A 21,488-nucleotide genomic window follows, 5' to 3' on the forward strand; every position below is an offset into this window, starting at 1 on the left:
AAAATAATAAAAACAATAATGGTCATTTAAAAAAAACAAAACAAACAAACAAAAAAAAAACAAAACAAGGAATGCTTAGTGTGCACATGCCATACACATGCCATACACGTGTCAGCTTAGCATAGCTCCAATACTATATACAGTGCATTATTACACCAAATGAATGTGAATTATGGATGCTATGCCTAAACTGCTTTTCTACGATTAAATCACAGTATTAGACCTGTCATTAATAACCTATCCTTTTTATGGTGGTTTGATTAGTTCAATAATACAGACACCCCCTGAGTAAGTCGACCCCCCCCCCCCCCCCCTCCACACACAAGCCCCCCAAAACCCTGTTTACTTTAAACTCATTTATAAGAGAATTCAAAGCACAGTTGTTGGGGCAAACACTTCTTTATTTAAAATGATTTGTAAATGAAGCCCCCTTCCCCCATACCAATACTTATGTAACTCAAGGTAACAGTTAAAGCATATCAACCATATCTTTTCAACCTCCTGCTCATGCTGCATTACAGGGCAGCTGAATAAACTCGCTCTGTTTGACAGGATGGAGTGAAATGCGTATGTCATCCCTCCCACCCAGAGAACACTGCCGATTTTTCTCCTGGGTATAGAGTGAATGCTTTTCTATTGCGCTACTCGAAAGCCAATTTTAGCATTGTATTCAAGTAGCAACAGAGAAAAACCTGTATTAAAAACATTTATAAAGGCCTATTCCAACAGATGCCAACTGTCAGGCTACTGTTGTTGATTTTGATGTCAAGTTGCCAATAACAGCTTAGTCAGTTTGACTTTTTGTTGAGATACAATTATGACACTTTCTGCACTGTCTAATGTTAGAATGTCATAACAACTGACTTTGTAAGTGTGATTAGACTGACATCAAAACCAAACAGGGTCAAACATTATTGTTATGACATTGCCAGAAGCTTTGAATCTTAAATATAGTTAAAAGAAACGTTACTTTAGGGGCAGAAACAGTAAAAAACTAATTACTGTGTCATCACATTTCAATATCCATCCATTTTCCATACCTCTTATCCTACACAGAGTCGTGGGGGAAACTGAAACCTATCCCATGGAACTCAGGGCACAAGGCGAGGGACACCCTGGATGGGGTGCCAACCCATTGCAGGGTACAATCACACACACTACAGACAATTTGGAAATGCCAATCAGCCTACAACGCATGTCTTTGTACTGGGGGAGTAAACCGGAGCACCAAATCTAATAAATCTAATATGAAACTCTGACACAACAGAATTACAGTCAGCGATTATGACTTTCTAATGTATGCCGGCTTGGAAAGCATCATAACTTTACATTTAAAAAAAAAAAATCTATGTTGCTTGACTTAATTTTGACATCAAAATTGACAAAAGCAGCCCTTATGTCAGCTGATACCTTTTGGAATAAGCCTTTATAAAATGTTTATGTAGGTTTAGGTCAGTTTTCATGATGTGATAATGTAGCTCTAAGAATAATGTAGCTCAGCAGCTTTGGTACGATTTTTTCTCATGGTCATCTTATCTTAAGACTTCTTATTGTTATCATTTGTGTTATATAGTCACAGTTGAAATGCTCATTGATGGAATTTCAACAACAGCCCATAGGCATCCATTATAAATCAGTTTGGAGTAAACAGTGGGTTTCGTTGTGTTCTCAGTACAGGGATACTGTCAAAGTCAAAGTTATTGTTTGTAGTCATCACACATACCTTACACATGCAGGGAAACCTTTAAAAACACTGGAGTATTAATTTAGTACTAAAAAAACAAAACAAAACCAAGAATAAGAATGCAATTTCAACAACCTAGTACAGTAACTGCCTTGCTTCTGAGATGAGGTGTTATGTGTTTAGTTTTAATCCCAATTCAACACACCTGACTCTGAATTAGAATATTTATGAAGGAGTTAAAATCATATATGAAACACTGCAAGGTGGACATGCTTGGTTATCTATATTCACTATAATGATCGGATATATTGTTAAAATGCCATACTTTCAGTAAAGGTTCCTTTCTGGCCTTATTTCAGACAATATACTCTTTCTGAAATGAACGTTGAGTGCGAGAGCATATTAACACAAACACAAGTATGTCAGAAAACAGTAAAAAAGACACAAAAACGTAATCAATGTCCAAAAAAAAAAAAAAAGTGCTACAGTGATGTTCATAAAGCAAGGCGAACGGTCATATCACACACGAGAATGACGCGTTCATGTCCAGCTTTTAAATTAGTATGATAAAGTCTGCCTGTGTGTGTTCCTGTGTCGGTCAGTATGAACATGCTTTACCATTTTGTAGTGGTCCAGGAATGGCTTATAAAGTGAGAGCTGCATTACTGGCCCAGTGCGAGTTGAGACATGGCTCTCACTCACACTCACACACACACACACACACACACACACACACACGGGACTGTCTGAGCTGCAGTTATTAACAGATGATGTGAGCGCTCGTCTCAGATGGTGATGGAATGCTGTCGGAGTTTAGCCATTAAGAACTCATGGGTCAAGTTATGTCTTGTGATTATTCCTACAATCTGAAAAAGATCAAGAATAAAGAATACTCATCATTTGTAAACATAAGGACAAAACAAAAAACGTGTGCCGGAAATCTGAAACACATACACTTTAATAGGAACACCTGTTCATTCATGAAAGTATCCAGTCACCTAATCATGTGGCAGCAGTGCAATGCATAAAATTATGCTAATACAGGTCAAAAGCTTCAGGTAATGTTCACATTAAACATCAGAATGAAAAAAAAAACCATGTGATCTCAGTGACTTTGACTGGAACATGGGACGAGTTGGTGTGAGTTTTTTACAAACTGCTGATCTACTGGAATTTCACACAATGATTTGAAAAACAAAAAAACATCCAGTGAGCAGCAGTTCTGTGGATGCAAAAGCCTTGTTGATGAGAGAGGTCAGAGGAGAATGGCCAGATTGTTTTAGCTGATGGGAAAGTTACAGTAACTCAAATAACCACTCTTTACAACCGTGGTGAGCAGAAAAGCATCTAATAACGCTTTTGTCATCAAATCTTGAGAATTATGGTCTGCAACAGCAGAAGACCACACTGGGTTCAACTCCTGTCAGCCAAGAACAGGAATCTGAGGATAGACTGGGCACAGGTTCGATAAAACTCCAGCGTTAAAGATTAAAAATCTTCATCTGTCCAGTTTATGCACTGTGCCGCTGCAACAAGAATGGCTGACTGGATAACTGCATGAATGAGCAGCGGTACAGGTGTTCCTATTAAAGTGGCTGGTGCGTGTATATGATAACTGTTAAAACGCATATTGTGAATGCTTCATATTAACTTAAGCTTTGTGTCATAATTCATCATTGTATACAATTATTAGTGCTTGGTCAAATGTACCTCTCCTACTGCATTGACCACAGGCAGGTGGCGGAGCCCCATGGTCCTGAACAGGTTAAAGACCTGAGAGACGTGTGTGTCTGGAGAGACTGTGTATGGACTTGGGTTCATGTATGGAGTCACATCCTGTGGTAAAAGAGAAACAGGCATGAGCAACCAGCAAGAAAGGAGATTGTTTGGAAATAATTAGGCTAATCAGTTCTGAGAGTTTAGAGAACAAACTATTATTAGGGTGGACCCACCTCCGTAAAAATGCACTCCAGCACTAATTAATAGCTAATTAGTTACCAATTAAAATTGGCCAAAGCTTGCACACCCCGTTTCTCTCTCTGTCTCTCTCTCTCGCTCAGAGATGACCTCCTCTCCTAAAAGAGTCTTACCACTATCATACGTGGGTTGAGGAGGGCAAGGTCTAGATCATGAATGTCAGGGAAACGTGGGTAATCCTCTGTCATCTCTGCGTAGGAGAGCCGTGGCTGAGACGCACTCTGCAAAAGAGAAATAAAATGTGAAAAAGAGAGTGGGTTAGTGAGGGAGGGGAATAAATCACAAGCTTTGGAGCCTGGAGTGAAGTATTGGCGCATCATCAGATGTGTGCTTGAGCTAATGCGATTCCTGGGTGGCGCAATAAAATAGTAATAAAAATTATATATACATATACATATATATATATATATATATATATATATATATATACACACATATACACATATACATATATATATATATATTTATATATATATATATATATATATATATATATATATATATATATATATATATATATACACACATATATATATATATATATATATATATATATATATATACACACACACACACACACACACACACACATATATATACATACTAGGGATGTCACGAGAACCAATACTCCGGTACCAACATTCTTAAAACGTGATGGTACGTGTTTTTCAGCGGTAGTGTAAGTATCGGTTGTAATAAAGGTACCAAGGTTGCAATTCTTCCGGAACTGAAGGGGGCAGCAAATATACGTAAGTGTTTTAGTCGGTCCACAAGTGGTGAAGGAGAAGAAGAACGCCTACAAGCACACAGGAAAAACTACAGAAGATTAGCTTAGCTTAACAAGTTTAGCTCTGTCCCCACTTGTCGAGAGGAAAAGAGAGGAAAGCTAGCATCGGTTGCCGGGGTGTAACCAATGCTATCGTTCATTTCAAACAAAGTGAGGAAACACCTGGAATTTGGCGAAGCACCTGAAAGACGGTCCTATATTATATTTGTTTGAGGCAGCTGGCATTGTGGCCGTGAAACCAGCTAACGTTATGCTCCATGTAATGTTTGCGATAGCCAGTTATTTGTTAATGACGCTAACGCATTTCAATGTTATAAACTACCTCGTAATGGGTCCACCATGCATCACCATTCAGCCCGTGTCCTGTCAGCAAAATGTAGCCTAATGTCACTAATAATGATTCAAATGTTCATGCTTTTAATAAATCTTTTTAGCCTGCTACCATATCAGTGAATTTAAACTAATTTAAACTAAAGCTTGCATTCAGAGTATAAGGTGTGTGTGTGTGCACCTACAAGTGCAAATAACAAGTGCACCTCAGCACTTGTTATTAGTCATTGTCAGACAGTGTTTGATAATTAAAATATCCCCCCCCTCTCTCTCTCTCTTTTTGCCAGTATCAGCCAGAGGAGGATGTCCACCAGGAGTTTTTAATTTTATTTAAAAAAAAAAAATCTTTTTAATAAATTTTTTTTTTTTTTTTTAAACCACACTGTGGTATCGACTTTGGTATCGAGTATCATGTACTTTTGGTGGTATCGGTACCGACTACTAGATTTTTGGTATCGTGACATCCCTAATACATACATATATATTCCCATACATACATATTGTGTGTGTGTGTATGCGAATATATATATATATATATATATATATATATATATATATATATATATATATATATACATACATATATACATATATATATATATATATATATATATATATATATATATATATATATATATATATATATATACACATACACACACACACACACACACACATTTTTTTTTTTTTTTCAAATTCCAACAATGCCACAGGTGTTCAAGAGAACTCGGCCATTGTTTTTGGGTGGGATGGACGGCATACACTCTCTCCCCTGTCAACATTAGCCAAACATTGGTGTCTGTGAGTTTCTGTATGTGGAAGAGGGCAGATAAGACTGAGGTTTTTATATAGATTATAGCTAATATGGTGATAATGTAAAATATGGTGATTGTGATTATAGTGAATAATCGAACTCTATGCTGATTGTGTTGAGAACATGGTGAAAATATGCGATTATGGAGAGCATGGAGAACACTGACCGACTGATTTTCGGCGTAACACACTCCACGAATGAGCAGGTTGACAAGCTGTGAGCGTAGGATGAGGCCGTGAAAGGTGAGTGGGCGGAACCTCTCCTCCATACTCCACTCCTCACTGGGGGACTGATCCGGGTACAGACTTGGGTATGGCGCGTGTCTGTCCAAGACAACACGGAAACGTTAGCTGAAGGACTGCTTACATTTTACTGTGTATTTCAAAGAGTTGAAATACACAATGCTTAATATATCTGTTATTATTAATACATGAAATACTTCTCACCATGTTGTTTCCCTGTGGCTTTCAGAACAGTTTTCAGGGAAAGATACAGTTGTGCCCAAAAGTTTGCATACCCCTTGCAGAATCTGCTAAATCTTAATACTGTTAACAAAATAAGAGGGATCATAAAAATCCCATGTTATTTTTTAATTTAGTACTGTCCTGAATAAGCTATTTCACATAACATCCTGTTCAAAAGTTTACATCCCCCTGGCTCTAAATGCATTGTGTTGCCTTGTGTTGCCTGAGCGTCAGTGAATGTTTGCACCTTTTGTAACAGTTGTGTACGAGTCCCTCAGTTGTCCTCAATGTGAAAAGATGGATCTCAACATCATATAGCCACTGTTGGAAAGGGCTCAAATATGCAGAAGATGCTGGAAAAGCAAAGAATGTGCAGGACCTGGAGGATTTTTCTAAAGAACAGTGGGCAGTTTAACTGCTCAGGACAAACAAGGGACTCATGAACAACTCTCACAAAACAAAAAAACAGTCGTGGATCATCCAGGTAACGCAGTATCAAAGAATCAAAGGTATGTAAACTTTTGAACGGGGTAATTTTTATAAATTCAGCTCTAATCTTATCTTGTAGACTATATGTAAACATCTATTATGTGAAATGGCTTATTCAGGACAGTACTAAATAAAAAATAACGGGATTTTTATGATCCCTCTTATTTTGTATTTTTTTGTATTTTGTACAGTATTAAGATTTAGCAGATTCTTCAAGGGGTATGCAAACTTTTGGGCACAACTGTATGTAGAATAACAGATTTATCAGATAGATTATTGATACATTATTATCGGTTTTAGTAGCAAAATCGCAGCTTCAGTTTTCTTTTGTTGTTGTTTCATGATGATGTTTATGTTGATATTTTGTACTTATGCTTATAATAATTATCCTTAATAGTTATTACAGGCAAACTAATGGGCAAAAAGCCGACATCATGTTCACGGTCTCTGCACACACATCAAAACGATGAAGTTCAAATGAGGTTTTTCCTGCTCCCGAAAGCCTGCCATTTAGAGACGCGAGGTTTCTGCAGGAGGCAGACGATATGAATGTCAAACTAGCAGTACATGAAAGTAGCGTAGCAGACCCTGAAGGCAGAACACCATTTAACGAGCCGTAACAAACTGCACACTCTAGTGAAACATTACGTGGCTCCTCTCAGAGCTCAGACTGCAATATGTTACTTATCAGATGACTCAAGAGTAGCACGTATAAACTCTCTCTTGTATGAGTATGCAATTCACTAACTCCCTACCATTCAATCAGGGGGAAAAAAGTGTCACAAATGCATATATTATTAAACAAAGAACAAGCTGTAGAATGAAGTCTATTTCCACACATAGTTTTATACAACACCCATTTAACAAATCGGTCCTGAATAAATTAGTAGCGTGGAAAAGGGTTATTAAAGCGTCTGTAGCTATGTTAAGGGATGCCAATACTTCTCTGCAAGTTCACCTGTAAAGAATGAAGACGATGGAATAGTTTAACTGAAAATAATTATAAACAATATATATGTTATCTTAAATTTAAATCAGTCCAGATGTATTTTACATCTGAAATCTTCTTATTCAGTTATGTACTGTGTCTATGAGGTTAACATTTCTTTTTTTTAATGTTTTTTTTTTCCTGTTGAAACTTTTTTATTGATTCAAAACAAGTATAGTACATACCAAACATGAAGAAAACAGAATCTGTTTCAACCCAGTGAGCTATGTTAAATCCGTAGCTCCCTCCCCCTATCCCACCCTAACCAACCTCCAATGAGCAACACCGTGGTCAAAGTCAAAATCACAAAAATACCATACGGACACACACAAAAATAATTAGTAACACATATACAAACAGAACACGACAAACGATAAGCGCAACCATGACTCTTTCCACGTGGTCCTCAAGCCGAGCCCTCCAGAAAATGGTAAATGGTGCACTTATATAGCGCTTTTATACAAAAGTGCTTTACAGTGTGTCTCTTTCACCCATTCACACACACACACACCAATGGTAGCAAAGCTGCCATGCAAGGTGCTAGCTTGCCATCGGGAGCAACTTGGGGTTCAGTGTCTTTCCCAGGGACACTTTGGAATGTGGAGTCATGTGGGCTGGGAACCGAACCCCCAACCCTACGATTAGTGGACAACCCGCTCTAGCACCTGAGCCACAGCCGCCCAGAAAAGAGAGAAGCTTGCCCCATTTCCCACCATATACCCCAGGTCTGCCCTCTCAGCCAAGATTCTTGGATTTTAGTGTAGTACCAAAAAGCATGAGGCATATCATCATTCTCCAACTGACATCGCCAGCAGATAGGTGTGTCTTTTAAACCAAGCTGGAACAATCTAGAAGGAGTCCAGTAAAAAACAATATAAAATTTTAAACTGAATAAGGCACACCCTTGCATTCCTGGACATAGTTTTAACATTTAAAAAAATTCCTTCCCATTCCCAGTCTTCCAGTATCAAGTTAAAATCCTTTTCCCATATCCTCTTAAGAGATGTTGACGCCCCATCCCCGAGATCAGTAGGGAATAATAAGCTGAAGCTTCATGACCTTTCCTAAAAGCAGCTAGGGCTTGCATAGACCCGTCAACTACTACATTCACTCGTCGCCAGTGTGGGCAAGTCGACAAGTCGGTGCGGTGGAAAAAATAGTGAGGCAGATGGTAAAGAATGCAGGTTACATGTACAGGAAATAACCCAGCCTAGATGAAGTCAACTTTCGAATTAAATTAGTATTTACAAAAATGTGAAGAAATATGCAAAGTGATGAAGGTGATCAAGTACCCTATATACACCGGACATATAAAACACATTGCTCAGTGCACCAGCAACCACCAAACCGCATCCATTATGCTACCATGTTAATCAACACGGCTTTTTTTTGTCCTGTAAGCTTCACATCTGACCTCCTATCATGCAACTCTTTTTTTGTTGGGTAGTCAAGCATTCCATGTCTGATGGTTTTAAAATGGTGTAATATGATGCACAGATTTTATTATTGTACACATTTATAGCATTGATTTGTTTATTATTGTCTTTAACAAATGTAGCCCAAAGAAGAATTGAAGTGGGAAATATATATAATTTCCAGCTGTGTATGGTTGTTATCAGTTATGTCTGTTACGAATTATGGAAAAGATGACTAGTCAGATAGATTTTTTTGGATTACTGGTTGACTAGTAAATATTAATAGTCATGCAACCTTTAAATGTGGCCATGTTGATACTCTTAAGTTGGCGTTAGCGAAGAGTAAGGGAAGCTTAGAGATACCGGTTAGAAATTGTACAACTTCGATGACTGAACTATTCTTTTAAATGACATGGAGTGGCAGTAGAAGCAGTGGAAGTTGTAAGTTATTAGGATTAGGCTGCTTGAGTTCACAGAAAGTGTGTTACACTGTTACACACACTGCTTACCTCCTGTCCAGCATCTGCTGCAGGATGTCCTGACCTTCCTCAGCTAGCTCCACCCCCACCTGCTCATCACACATGTGACGCAGTTCACTGGAAGGGTATGATTTCATCGATTGGCACCTCCGCCTCTGCTCCCCCGCCCGTGTCAACACGCTTGTTTTCTACAGAAGGAGGCAACATGCTTTTTTTTCCCCCCTTATATATTTATTAACCATATCTCATGTACATGTTTCTATTAAAGTGAAAAAAACTGCTACATAGTGGAACTTTGTGTAATAATATGAGGGAAGCAAAAGTCTCATAAGAAATGTTGCGTTTCGTATCCTAGGGACGTCCTCCCTACTGTATCTTGAGAAAACATGCAATCAAACATATCAACTGTATTAATAAGCAAATTGATGGGTGGAACATGAAATTGACCGTCAGTCCACATGCAAAAGGACTTCATATGTAGTTGTGACCACTTTACTTACATTTGTGTACATTCACGGTCCAATTTACAGCTTGAACATATCACTACACATATTTGCAACTACCCTCTACTGTCAAAAACACCAACAGCCGGGTCTATGCCTCTATAATCATTTCTAACAGAAGGATTTCCATACATGAACAACAAAATCGTCGCCATAAAAGTGAGGAAAGCCACTTTAAAAGGAGGTCACTTGCGCCATCATGTGGAAACAAATGGCACTGTATGAATGCAACGAAAACTTTGTTATTAATAAAATAAATGATAGCAAAAGATATCATGACACCATCATTTATCATTATTATACAACCTATCATTCCATTGTGAGTCACATTAGACTGAGAAATAAGACCCTTCATAATATGCTGTTAGAGGAAAATGTCAAATGTAAAGCTTTGGTGGTGTTGATTATTATCCTACAGCAGCACTCCCTGTAGTGTATTATTCCTTACACAACTCAAAGATCAATCGTAACCATGTTAAAAATATCAGCTTTAAAGGACTTGCTTGCATTGCTATTAAAAGAATGACAGTTACAATGCCAGATCTGTTTAAAGCAGCTGAATCTAATGGAATCTGTAATCATTACCCTGCTGATGATGAAGGCTGTACCTTAAATCGGATATTGTTGCTGACAAGGATGTTCCCCTTCATGAACTCTTTTTCATTATCACGGTTCTCGGTGACCACGGGGAAGGCGTGATACACAGTGGTCCTCAAGATGCTGACCAGAGACTGGATGCGTGTGTGGGGATACACATAGGTCAGGTTGGGCTCCATGATGTCACTGGCGGTTAGTCTGAGAGTGGGAATGAAATTAATGGAAAAAAACAACACACAAATGTACAACTCCATGCACAACTGTACATCTTTTGTCCATTTAATTTCCTGGAAAAGTGCCTGTAGCGTTTTCACAACTGGGCCTTTTGTTTGGATCTTGCGGAACAAAAGCGTACCTCTATAGTATGTTTGTGTCTTTGCAGTGTGTATTGTAGAACGAATGCTAAAACAAAGCGAGGAAATACAGAAACGTCGTCTCACTTGTCCATTTCCACTTCGGTCTCCCACTCCAGTAGTGGCACTCCACGCAGATGAATATGAATATCATAAATACCCTCATTAAACAAATCTCCCGTCCATTTTGCCACCTGAACAAAAAAAAATATGCAATACATATGAATAATATACAAAATATGTACAACACTGAAGCAGGTCTAGATTTTTATTTTTCTTATATCATTCTTACCCATTCTCAGAAACCTTTTCTGTATGGTAAACGCCATGACAAACATTTTAACCATGTAAAGGCTGACTATATGCTTACCATTAGTGTAATCATGATGGGAAGGCCATACGTGATCTCATTGGTTGATTCGATCAGGATGACGGTCAGGCTGATGGTCATACGTACCACGCCTCCCAGAAAGGCAGCCGCTCCAATCAGAGCAAACGTCCCTGAGTATATGTGCATACCAAGATTTCTGCCGTATAAAAGAGAAATTGGGACTTACAAACTAGCGTTTCAAAAGTAGAAAGTGTAGCAGGAACAAAAACAAGCACATGGCGCTGGTATTAAAAAACAGACGAGAAGTAGTCAAAAGCTACACTATAGAAATACTTGTGATTGAATCTGGACTTGCATTCATTCAATATTTGATTCTTTTCTTAAAAATATCTCCAGACGTACACTGCTAGTCTTGTCTGTAGTAGAGATAACATACGATTTCCTCACGTCACCAGGAAATCTGCTCATAAAGAGTTTTCGAATAATAATGAGGATAGTAACACTGAAAGAACAGGTATGGAATTATACAGTGGCCAAGAAAGGTGTTAATCTAATCAAAACTTTTATATTTGAAATTCTTAACAGTATTCCTGATGAATCCTTGCACGCTCTCGGCTGAGCACTTGTTTGGCTGCCTTTTAATTTAAAAACTATGTATTAAAAATACATTCTGTTTCAGAGGCAAAATTTACAAATGGGCATTAACTTACTATTCACATTTGTCTTGGGGAAAAAAAAAAAAATCAAGAATAAGCATTTATGAAAAATATATATTCAATCTGGTGTGTCCAAACTGTTGATTGGTAGTGTATATATACACACACAGGAATCAATGAAATGCTCAGTCAATGATTCCCTATATGTTATAAATAGAGTTGATATACATTGGTTTATACACTCACTGGCCACTTTATTAAAAACACACCATACGCGGATAGTGAAGACAGCTGAGAAGATTATCGGGGTCTCTCCCCCCCCATCACAGACTGCATCCGCAAAGCCACCAGCATTGTGGATGACCCCACACACCCCTCACACACTTCACCCTCCTGCCATCTGGAAAAAGGTACCGACCCATTCGGGCCCTCACAACCAGACTGTGTAACAGCTTCTTCCCCCAAGCCATCAGACTCCTCAATACTCAGAGACGGGACTGATACACACACACACACGCATACTCTGAACTGAACACCATCCCACTCCCATTTAAATATTTGCATATTTTTTGCTGCTACTGTATTATAAAAAATATATATAGTATTTAATTTATTGTCACTATATACACTTTATATACACTTTACCTGGCTGCTACCACAATAACTGCCATGTCCATGTTTGGTATAAGCTAATCTAAAGCCATAGCATGTTATGTTTACATTTATACCATTTTTAAATTATATTGTTACTCCTTGGCACCTATCTTCTGCACTACCTGTTATATCAGACACTTCCACATTAAAACTTTGTACTGTTTGGCACTACACTGTCACTTACTGTGCCTATTGTCCTATTTTAGTAGTACTGTACTGTCCTGCATTGTTAGCACACGTTTTCACGTGCACTTTATGTAGAATGTTTGTAGATCTTATTTAGTTAATGTGATGTTTTCTGTAGCACCATGGTCCTAGAGGAACTGTACTGTACTAACTGTATATGGTTGAAATGACAATAAAACCACATGAACTTGAACCATACTAATACTGGATAGAACCTTCCCTTTGCTCTCAATTCTTCATGGCATGGATTCCACAAATTGTTAGAAAAGTGTTGTTTGAGATGATTTGTATTGACATGTTGTGTGTCACATACTTGCTGCGGCTTTGTCAGCACCTGTTCTCGAATCTCCTGTTCCACCACATTCCCAAACACACTCAGATCTGGTGTGATCTAAATTCAGATCTGGCGACTGGGTAGGCCACTGAAGTACACTGAAACAGACTGAGACGACTTTGGGACATGGCACCGTATCATGCTGGGAGTAGGCATTAAAAATTGGGTAAATTGTGGCCATAAAGGGATGCCATGTGGTCAGCAATAATACTCAGAAAGGCTGTGGCATTCAAATGATGCTCAGTTAGTATTGAGGGGCCTAACGTGTACCAAGAAAACATTCCCCACACCATTACACCACCGCCAGAAGCCTAATTTGTTTAAATGAAGCCGTTTCAATCCAAGGAATCTGACAGGAGTGGAACCTGATGTAGTCTTCTGCTATTGTAGCCCATCCACCTCAAGGTTCAATGTGTTGTGCACTCTGAGATGCTTCTCTGCTTGCACAGAGTGGTTATTTGAGTTACTCTGGCCTTCCAGTCTGGCCATTCTCCTCTGAACTCTCTCATCTACAAAGCATTTCCACCTACAGAGCTGCCACTTGCTGATTTTATTTTTATTTTTTTGTTTTTCGCACCATTCTGTGTAAACAACAGAGACTGTTGTGTGTGTGTTCCAGTAGATCAGCAGTTTCTGAAATCCTCAAACAAGCCCATCTGGCACCTACAACCATGCCACATTTAAAGTTGCATGTTTTTCCCCCATTTTGATGTTTGATATGAACCTTATTACCAAAAGCTCTTGACCTGTATCTGCATAATGTTTTGCACTGCACTGCTGTCACACAATTGGCTGATTTTTTCCTAATAAAGTGCCTGAAAATTGGTTAACGTATACGTACATTTTGAGGATGTTGGCCACTAGGCGTCCAAGAGAAGCTCCACAGAGTAGTGTAGGGACAAAGAGTCCACTAGGGACAGAGACGCCATATGTCCAACAGCTCAGCAAAAAGTACAGCACAAAGAACAGAGAGAGGGTGACTGGACTAAAAGTGGCTAGCGAGAGAAAGACACACAAAGAGATTGCAATTAGAAATAAACAAAAGCATACATTTTTATTTATTTTTTTATTCTTCTCACTTTCATTTACACCATAGTCGGGTATGGGTTTAAATGTCAGGCATGTGGAGAATAGTTATGCTGTTTATCAGCTAACTTTATTATCACCTCAGGAGATGCTCTGAAGCTCGCTGTTAATTATGGGGTAATTGATAAGAAGGGGGAAACACCCTGCATAACATGTCCTGATACGCAATGCCAAGTGATCTCGCTTACTTCAACATGTGTTCTCACAGTCAACATGTGTCTCACCATCTTGGTGGAACAGCTGATGTATTGCCGTCTCCTGAGGGTTGAAGAAAAGAGTTGCCATGTCATTGTAGGTCTTATTGGAGCAGAAGAACCGCCGTATCGTTGAGTTCACGTCCTCATTTGCTGACGCCTGTTAAAAAACAAAAAATTTTGATGAATGAATACTATCTAAAATAAACATATTCATGCACGGCATCTTAACATGTCAAAGAGATAAATCTCTACCAATGAATTTTAATGCGGTGCTTTTAAAAAAAAAATGTAAACAAGTTTGTGTTACTTTTACATATATAACTGTATATTTGTTATGTATTGTATACTGTTCATTGGGTCTGTTTGAGTCGTTCTGAGGTCGGAAAGCATAAAGGACAACAGTGATTTCTGAGAATAAAAAGCAGATGAGTTCAAGCGTACAATAGTTAGGGGTGGGTGATATGATAAAAAAAAAAGTGTCATAATTCATATCATAATATTACTATATAGTAGGATTACTAAAAAACTGCCATCAAAGGAGCAGTGTTGCATTAAAAAAACTGGTTGATGATTTATATAAGGTCTATTAAAAAAAAAAAAAACTAACAATGAATAGAAAGAAGAAAATCTGTACAAATTTGAACATTTTACCATTTTAAAGGATAACATCAAATCAGTCTATAATTTATTTATTGTTTTAAATAAGAAAAGAAGCATTAAAAGATCTCATAATATCCATGATATTTCAGAAAAAATTTACTCTCACAAAATTTATCATGATCTTGATATTATCATCATATCACCCAGCTCTAACACAATTAATAGAAAATAAATGAGAAAATGATTTCTCTGTATAATCTTACACTAACTAGCGCTGTTGTGTTGTTCGCTGCCGGGGAGACTAAATCCCTGCACTCTCCCAGGGTCATGGAGGCCATGAAAATCACCACTGTAGTGACCAGACACACCAGCAGACTCTCCAGCACCCTGAGCATTATGAAGAGTCCATTAAAAAAAAAAACAAAGAAAATGACATTCGTTTAGATAAATATTCACTACTCACAGCCAACAAACACCATCTTAGAATGTGTACCTAATGAATTTGGCTTTGGGGTGGACGTTCCTCATGCGGTACTTGGCAAGCCGCTTGTTGATGCAGTTGAACATGGCGCCGAGCAGGCCGCCCACCAACCCCATGAGCACAAAGAAGGCCAGGTCCACCGCTGTCCATAAATGACACTTCTTATCCCCATCTGGACACTGCAGGGAGGAAAACAGGGGATATATTTACACAAAAAGTCTTAAACGTCTTCCGAGTGGTGCAACAAAAAAGCATTCGCCTAACATTCAGAAATCACGTGCGAGTTCGAATCCCAGTGATGCCATCCGTGGCCGGGAGTCCAAGTCAATCAATCACAGAGACACAGTGAGCCTGTGAGCGCACTGATAGAGATTTCCTCGGAGTGTGTTATGAAGCCCTGTGACCCCCAGGAGCAACAATTAAAAAAAAAGATGCAGCTGGCTTGACATGTCTCAGAGGAAGCACGTGAGGTAGTCTTCACCCTCCTGGATTGGTTGCCATCATATGGATGGGTGGGAGGAAATTGACCGAGACTAAATTAGGGAGAATCCCAAAAAAAATCCACACACAAAAAAACATGCCAACAGCTGAAATGGGACCATCATTGATTTTTATTTTATTTTTTCATCCAATGTGCTTTTACCTTAAACTCTCCGAAGTTGAGCAGGCCAGGGAGCTGGAAAGAACCCCATTTGTTGTAGTTGATTCCAGAGCGAAAGAAGTTGAGAGTGAAGGTGGCCGACATGGAGCAGAACAGCTACAGACAGATTAGAAGGTGAAAAAGATAAGGAGTGATTGAGATATTATTTTTTTTATTTGAGCCTGCTGATTTTTTTATTATTAAGTATGGCATTTTATTCACTGTATTAACACAAACTACTACTGAATACTACAAATCCCACTAAACGCTTTAATAACAAATTAGATTTCCAGGGTGTAAGCATTTCTCCCAACGCAAACTACTTCCTCACCACTTTCCACGTGAGAGCTTGGTTCCAAAAAGACGAGCCTTCCTCCAGACTAAAAAGAGTACCCCCAATGGGAGCCCCGAACGCTGCAGCCACTCCAGCTGCTGCTCCCGCAGACACAAAATCCCTCTTATCCCTGAGAATAAAAACAAACAAACAAACAAACAAAAAAACACTTCATTAACACAGCAGTATAAGCCAATAATGTTTGATCAGCAACAGAGTAGTATTTTAGGAGGCTTGCAGGCTTTCTCTGCTTACGCTACAATGTAACAGCACGTCCTTGAAGTTCTCACCTGTCACTACGGAAGTAGGGAAACTGGAAGCGGATTTTCTTGAAGGTGATGCTCTGAAACTAAATTGAAGCATATTTGTTTAAAAAAATAAATAAATAAAATATCAATATCATACTCAAACACACAAATATTACCACTATTCCAGTACTACCATGCCTATGTGTACACTCAGCAACTTTAAAGGTTATTTCGTTTGTCTTTCTGAGGAAACACCAACAAAACCCTTTATACCACATCACTGCTGAATTCTCCATTCTGATTGGTCAGAAAGTGTCAACTCATTTTCTTTAACAACAGCTCTGACCATACAGTAGGTCAGGGTTCAACGTTTATACTAAAAGTCACAAGTTCTAACACTTATCATTCCTAACAGATCATTCATAGGGACTCACTGATATGTTGAATTTTTCTGTGAAGAAATGTTCATGGAGCATTTTTGGAAGGAGTCTCTACAGCGTCAGAGGTAACAGGTGTAACTTTCAGTTTTCCAACACAAGAAAGTCTTCAGAGCAGAGCGCTTCGCAGCTTCTTGGTAACATGACAAGCTGCAATTTTTACTTGGCGAGGGAACGACCTGCTAAATATATAGCTGCTATAAACCCTAAGTAATAACATGAACTTGCTCCACAACGTTGAACTTAACTATAAACCAATAAAAAGCATCATTCTTTAATAAATAATAATGATTAGTGTTGACAAATTGCTGTGGTACAAGAGGAATAAAACACTTTGGCATGTGCTGTTATTAGAAAATAATTACCTTAAGGGCGGTAACATTAACTTTGCTTCATTTCAAGTCAAATCATGTCACCCTTAAGTTGATTATTTTCCTAGAACACACTCCTAAGGCTTTTACTCCTCAATTAAGAACCCCTAGTGCATCATCAATAGTATTACCATGTCAGTGCTGATGTCAAGTATTAAAAGCGTTGACATTTAGGCTGATTTATGAGGTTTAATAAATAGAAACGTTTGTTGGTTCGTACCTGAGGGAGTCCGGCTCCTACAATTGCTCCGCTGTGGATCATGGGTCCCTCTTTCCCCACAAACAAACCTGAAAGCGGAAACGCACCACGTTAAACCTTTTCAATCAATCAATCAACACGTGTGTCGGACATGTTAACAGCTGATGCTCTCGTATGTACGCTGTGAGATTATGTTAAGACGACGTTTCACAATTTCTGTTGATATTAAAGAAACAGTTTGTCATTTTACAGCCCTCTGATGCCTGTGTGGCAAATTTCAATTACAATCTCAAACGGTAACTCAAAGTTTTCCTAAAGTACCTCTGACAAGATCTTACAGATCTAGAAACACTTTTCAACATTAGAAACGGCAGCTTTAACGATGTGGTATTTCACTACCTCCAGCTACAGCGAACAGAACCCCGATGGCTTTGCAGACGAAGGTGCGCAATCGCACGACTCCTGGAATCTTCACGCCATTCAGGTAACTTTTGATTTCTGGGATACCTGATCCAGCAGCCACAGGCTGAAAGGACACAATGATGGCATTAACAGCACACATATAACGTCTGTATCTTTTCTCAGACAAGTACAAGGAAGAAAAAATAAAATCCTATTGGAGCATAAACACTACGGCAGCGTTTGTCGTGCTAAAGCTGTGAGGAACGAGAAATCCGATACTGATCTCTGGGCACTGCACATTATTAGATTCAGATATTCCACTCCCGATCTGACGCTAATGTGGTGATGTCATTTATTTCCCAACCTCAGGATGATGAGGTGAGTGATGTGTTCAAAGAGTAACATGATAAGATCTGATTACTATAGAGGTGTAATGACTATTACCTCGATCAGAACCAGGACGCTGGCAATAAAGACAAACACCATATTGAAGGCTAGAAGTTCAAGCAATGACAAAGCAAGGCAGCCATTTTCACTGCACTCCTCCACAGCTAAAAGGTCGGTTAAGGATAACCGTTTAGCAGACTGCTCGTGATCCACCCACGACACAGAAGAACACAGCTAGTATGAAATAAAATCCACACAACGTCATTGAAGTACAAAGGATACAGTTCCCCACCAGTCTGAACTTCAGCTGGGTGAAGAGGTGCACGAAGAAATCGACAAAGACGCCAATCTAAAAAGACATTCAATTAAAGCTATAACATTCATACTTTTTTTTTAATCGACTCATACTGAACATCCTTTGACACACCTAGTACTGTTTGACTTCATGGTATAGAGTTGTAGAAGAGTACTCAATCCATACAGGATTTTGCTGAGTTTTTTCTGATCATTGCGGTCGATAAAGCTTGATTGCGCTGTGGCTTTTTTTTTTCTTCAAAATTTGTGATGCAATTTGCGGCGTATTTGGTGCTTTTTTTTGTTAGGGAAATTGCAATCGCATGAAATTGTCTTTCGCAGTGATGTTTGTTGGTAAATGAGACCTTTTAGCTGTACTCATGTTCGCCGCACGTGAATCGAAGAGGGCTTTGGCTGAATGCGCGTTGTGATGACGTCACGTGACGCGTCTCGGCCCAAATCTGTGGTAATTTCGGAAAATCGCAAGCTCCTCTGATATTGTAGCGTTTCCTTGATTTTGCGTTCGTTTCTGTGATCGCGAAATCCTGGAGGGACTGAGTAATGATTTATAATACGACTATCCACTTTGTTAGAGTGATTCATACGTATGATATTCATTTATGATCGTATAATTCATATCGTTTACTGAAGATAATAACTTATCATACCAGGCCTGTAGATACTCCAATTGCAAACACCAACATCCACTTGACAGCTTCATACTTTTTGGCTTTCTAGAATGAAATAGGAAGGGAGGAGAAAAAAACACACACACACACACCCCAACAAATGAGACAACAACTGAACAAGAAGCAATTATCACAGAAACATCACAGCAATTAGATATTAATAGCTACCTTATTGTCCATCCCCTCCAACACCTCCACATACGGCTCATTAATACACCGGTCATAATCCAAACTCTGCAAATACAAGAAGCATTAAAACCATCTCCTCACCTATTCCTCACCTCCCACAGTAGCTGTAGGTTTAAATAAGCTGTATTTCAGATCATATTCTCACCTCGTAGTCTTTCCGTGGTAGTATTTCATCTTCGTCTTCCCTGGTTTCGCCCAGAATCGTCTAAGTTGAAACGACATGTTGTCTAACTTACGATGCATAACTTCATAACTGAATGAATATCCAATTGAATACACAGAATGCACGTATACACAAATCATATACAGTTTAATCGAAGCCCTTTTCATTTTTAGTGAAAAGTATCATTCAGCTTAACTGTGTAGAAAATGTTCCTGTATATCAGCAGGCTTATGTTAGAACTTAAATCGTAAACATTTTGTCTTTTTTTTTTTTTGCCTTTGGAAATGTAAATATTATTACAATTGGTATTGTATTCCACAGTAAGGTTGAATTCTCGAATCAAACGGTGTTGATTAATTTTCAGCAGTTCTGGGTGTAACACAAGTGTCCGTTTTATATGTTCGAATATATTATGGTGTCTGTATATAGTACAAACACAGGGACTTGTAAGGCAAACAGTTTAGATAACCTAAGACTAATCATTTATAGTTTTTAAAAAAGTGCTGTTAGTTAATAATGAAAAAATGTATAGCTGTTGATATGGTATACGTTTTCTGTTGCTGATTATTTAAGATTTATGGAAGGAGACTCCAGTGTCAGAGCTTTGGAAGTCAGTAGGTTTTCTGTCAAAGGGAGTCTTACAGTTGTAATCGCAATTGCAAATCGCCGTGATATGAGAGGAGGAAGAACACATGTCAGGTTGTGCTGTTATAGGAAAATAATCCACTTCAGGGCAGCAAGAGGAACTCTGCTGTGCATGAGGATTATTTTCCTAAAACCGCATGCCCCCACGTGTTTTATCCCTTACATTAAGTCCAGATAGCTGTTCACCCTGTGTGCGCATGTGTCTTAATCCTTGATCGTCTTATTAGACTGATTATTAAGTGAGATGCAACATTATACATCACTCAGACTTAAAATACAAACAAACAAACGGTTATTTCAGTTTTCTACATAGCTGTAAAGACGAAAGTCTGGTTTGTTGCTGATACTGAGAATATCTCGATCATTCGAACGTTAATCATAAACCTTGTTGAAAAAAAAAACGTTTGTGATAGATTAGGTAAATATTTATTAAACAACGTTTTGTATGTGAGGTACTGCACGTTTGTTTGGAGTGAGGAGTCATTTGTGATTCAGCCCTAAAACAGCTTGAGTTATTGACGTAGACTAATGTGAGAGAGCCAGATGGACAATTATTCCTAAACAAAGGGCTCACCATTCCACAGGACAGACTGTCCTTACTACTTCTGCTCTAAGTGCACAATAATAACAATCAGAGACTGAACCATCTAACTGTATTACAGCTACATAACTCTTAACCAAGGAGAGCTGACTGATATAATCACTCTAAGGTCAGACACACTGATCACTTCAGGATCCAGGGTGGACAGATGAAAAGCCATGATCTTGTTCCGTTATGTAGAATGAAAACAGGGGGTGGAGCCTCGACTGGAAGCTCTGCTAGCTAGCACTAACAGCTGTAACCATAGTTACAGCAAAACACTGACGGGATACTGGAGATTTTTTTCTTCTATATGGCACAATAACACGGAATTCAGTGAACATGAAGCCTACCAGCTCCTCTGGTGTTCTGGTTTCTCCTTCTCTGCAACAGCACTGACAGCACAAACAGCTACCACAACACGCCATCTTCAGCATCACACACTGGTGGGCGTGCAACACGTGACGTACACGGACGCGAAAAGGGGTTATTCAAGTGGTCTGTT

The 21,488-nt window shown here is 38.7% G+C and overlaps 1 protein-coding gene across 3 annotated transcripts; it reads right to left on the bottom strand.

Moving 5' to 3' along the window:
* Window positions 1-344: 344 nt before the first annotated feature.
* clcn6 (chloride channel 6) lies at window positions 345-21,429 on the bottom strand. Of its 3 annotated transcripts, XM_053624531.1 has the most exons (23): window positions 21,337-21,429; window positions 19,741-19,800; window positions 19,575-19,640; window positions 19,386-19,451; window positions 18,706-18,772; window positions 18,481-18,587; window positions 18,034-18,160; window positions 17,656-17,723; window positions 16,670-16,728; window positions 16,377-16,509; window positions 16,049-16,162; window positions 15,418-15,584; window positions 15,188-15,311; window positions 14,352-14,481; window positions 13,883-14,036; window positions 11,251-11,407; window positions 10,968-11,074; window positions 10,539-10,725; window positions 9,458-9,615; window positions 5,759-5,915; window positions 3,775-3,882; window positions 3,395-3,520; window positions 345-2,550 (listed from the first exon to the last, which is right to left on the bottom strand). In XM_053624531.1, the coding sequence occupies exons 1-23, from the start codon at window positions 21,418-21,420 to the stop codon at window positions 2,470-2,472; spliced, it is 2,607 nt and encodes an 868-aa protein (XP_053480506.1). In that variant the 5' UTR covers window positions 21,421-21,429; the 3' UTR covers window positions 345-2,469. The 3 variants fall into 3 exon arrangements, 2 of the variants coding, with proteins under 2 accessions (XP_053480506.1, XP_053480507.1); XR_008385914.1 differs by lacking the exons at window positions 345-2,550; window positions 3,395-3,520; window positions 3,775-3,882 and adding an exon at window positions 6,039-6,137 and having other exon boundaries at window positions 5,878-5,915; XM_053624532.1 differs by lacking the exons at window positions 345-2,550; window positions 3,395-3,520; window positions 3,775-3,882 and having other exon boundaries at window positions 5,868-6,137.
* Between the last annotated feature and the right edge of the window lie 59 nt (window positions 21,430-21,488).

The sequence above is a fragment of the Ictalurus furcatus genome, chromosome 5 (genome assembly GCF_023375685.1).
Source record: "Ictalurus furcatus strain D&B chromosome 5, Billie_1.0, whole genome shotgun sequence".
NCBI lineage: Eukaryota > Metazoa > Chordata > Actinopteri > Siluriformes > Ictaluridae > Ictalurus > Ictalurus furcatus.

Coding starts and splice junctions, on each gene's coding strand:
- clcn6 (XM_053624531.1), bottom strand. CDS start 21,420: ATGCTGAAGATGGCGTGTTGTGGTAGCTGTTTGTGCTGTCAGTGCTGT. Junction 11,075..11,250: donor CCATCATGATTACACTAATG/GTAAGCATATAG, acceptor TTTTTTGTTCAG/GTGGCAAAATGGACGGGAGA. Junction 10,726..10,967: donor ACCGAAGTGGAAATGGACAA/GTGAGACGACGT, acceptor TCCCACTCTCAG/ACTAACCGCCAGTGACATCA.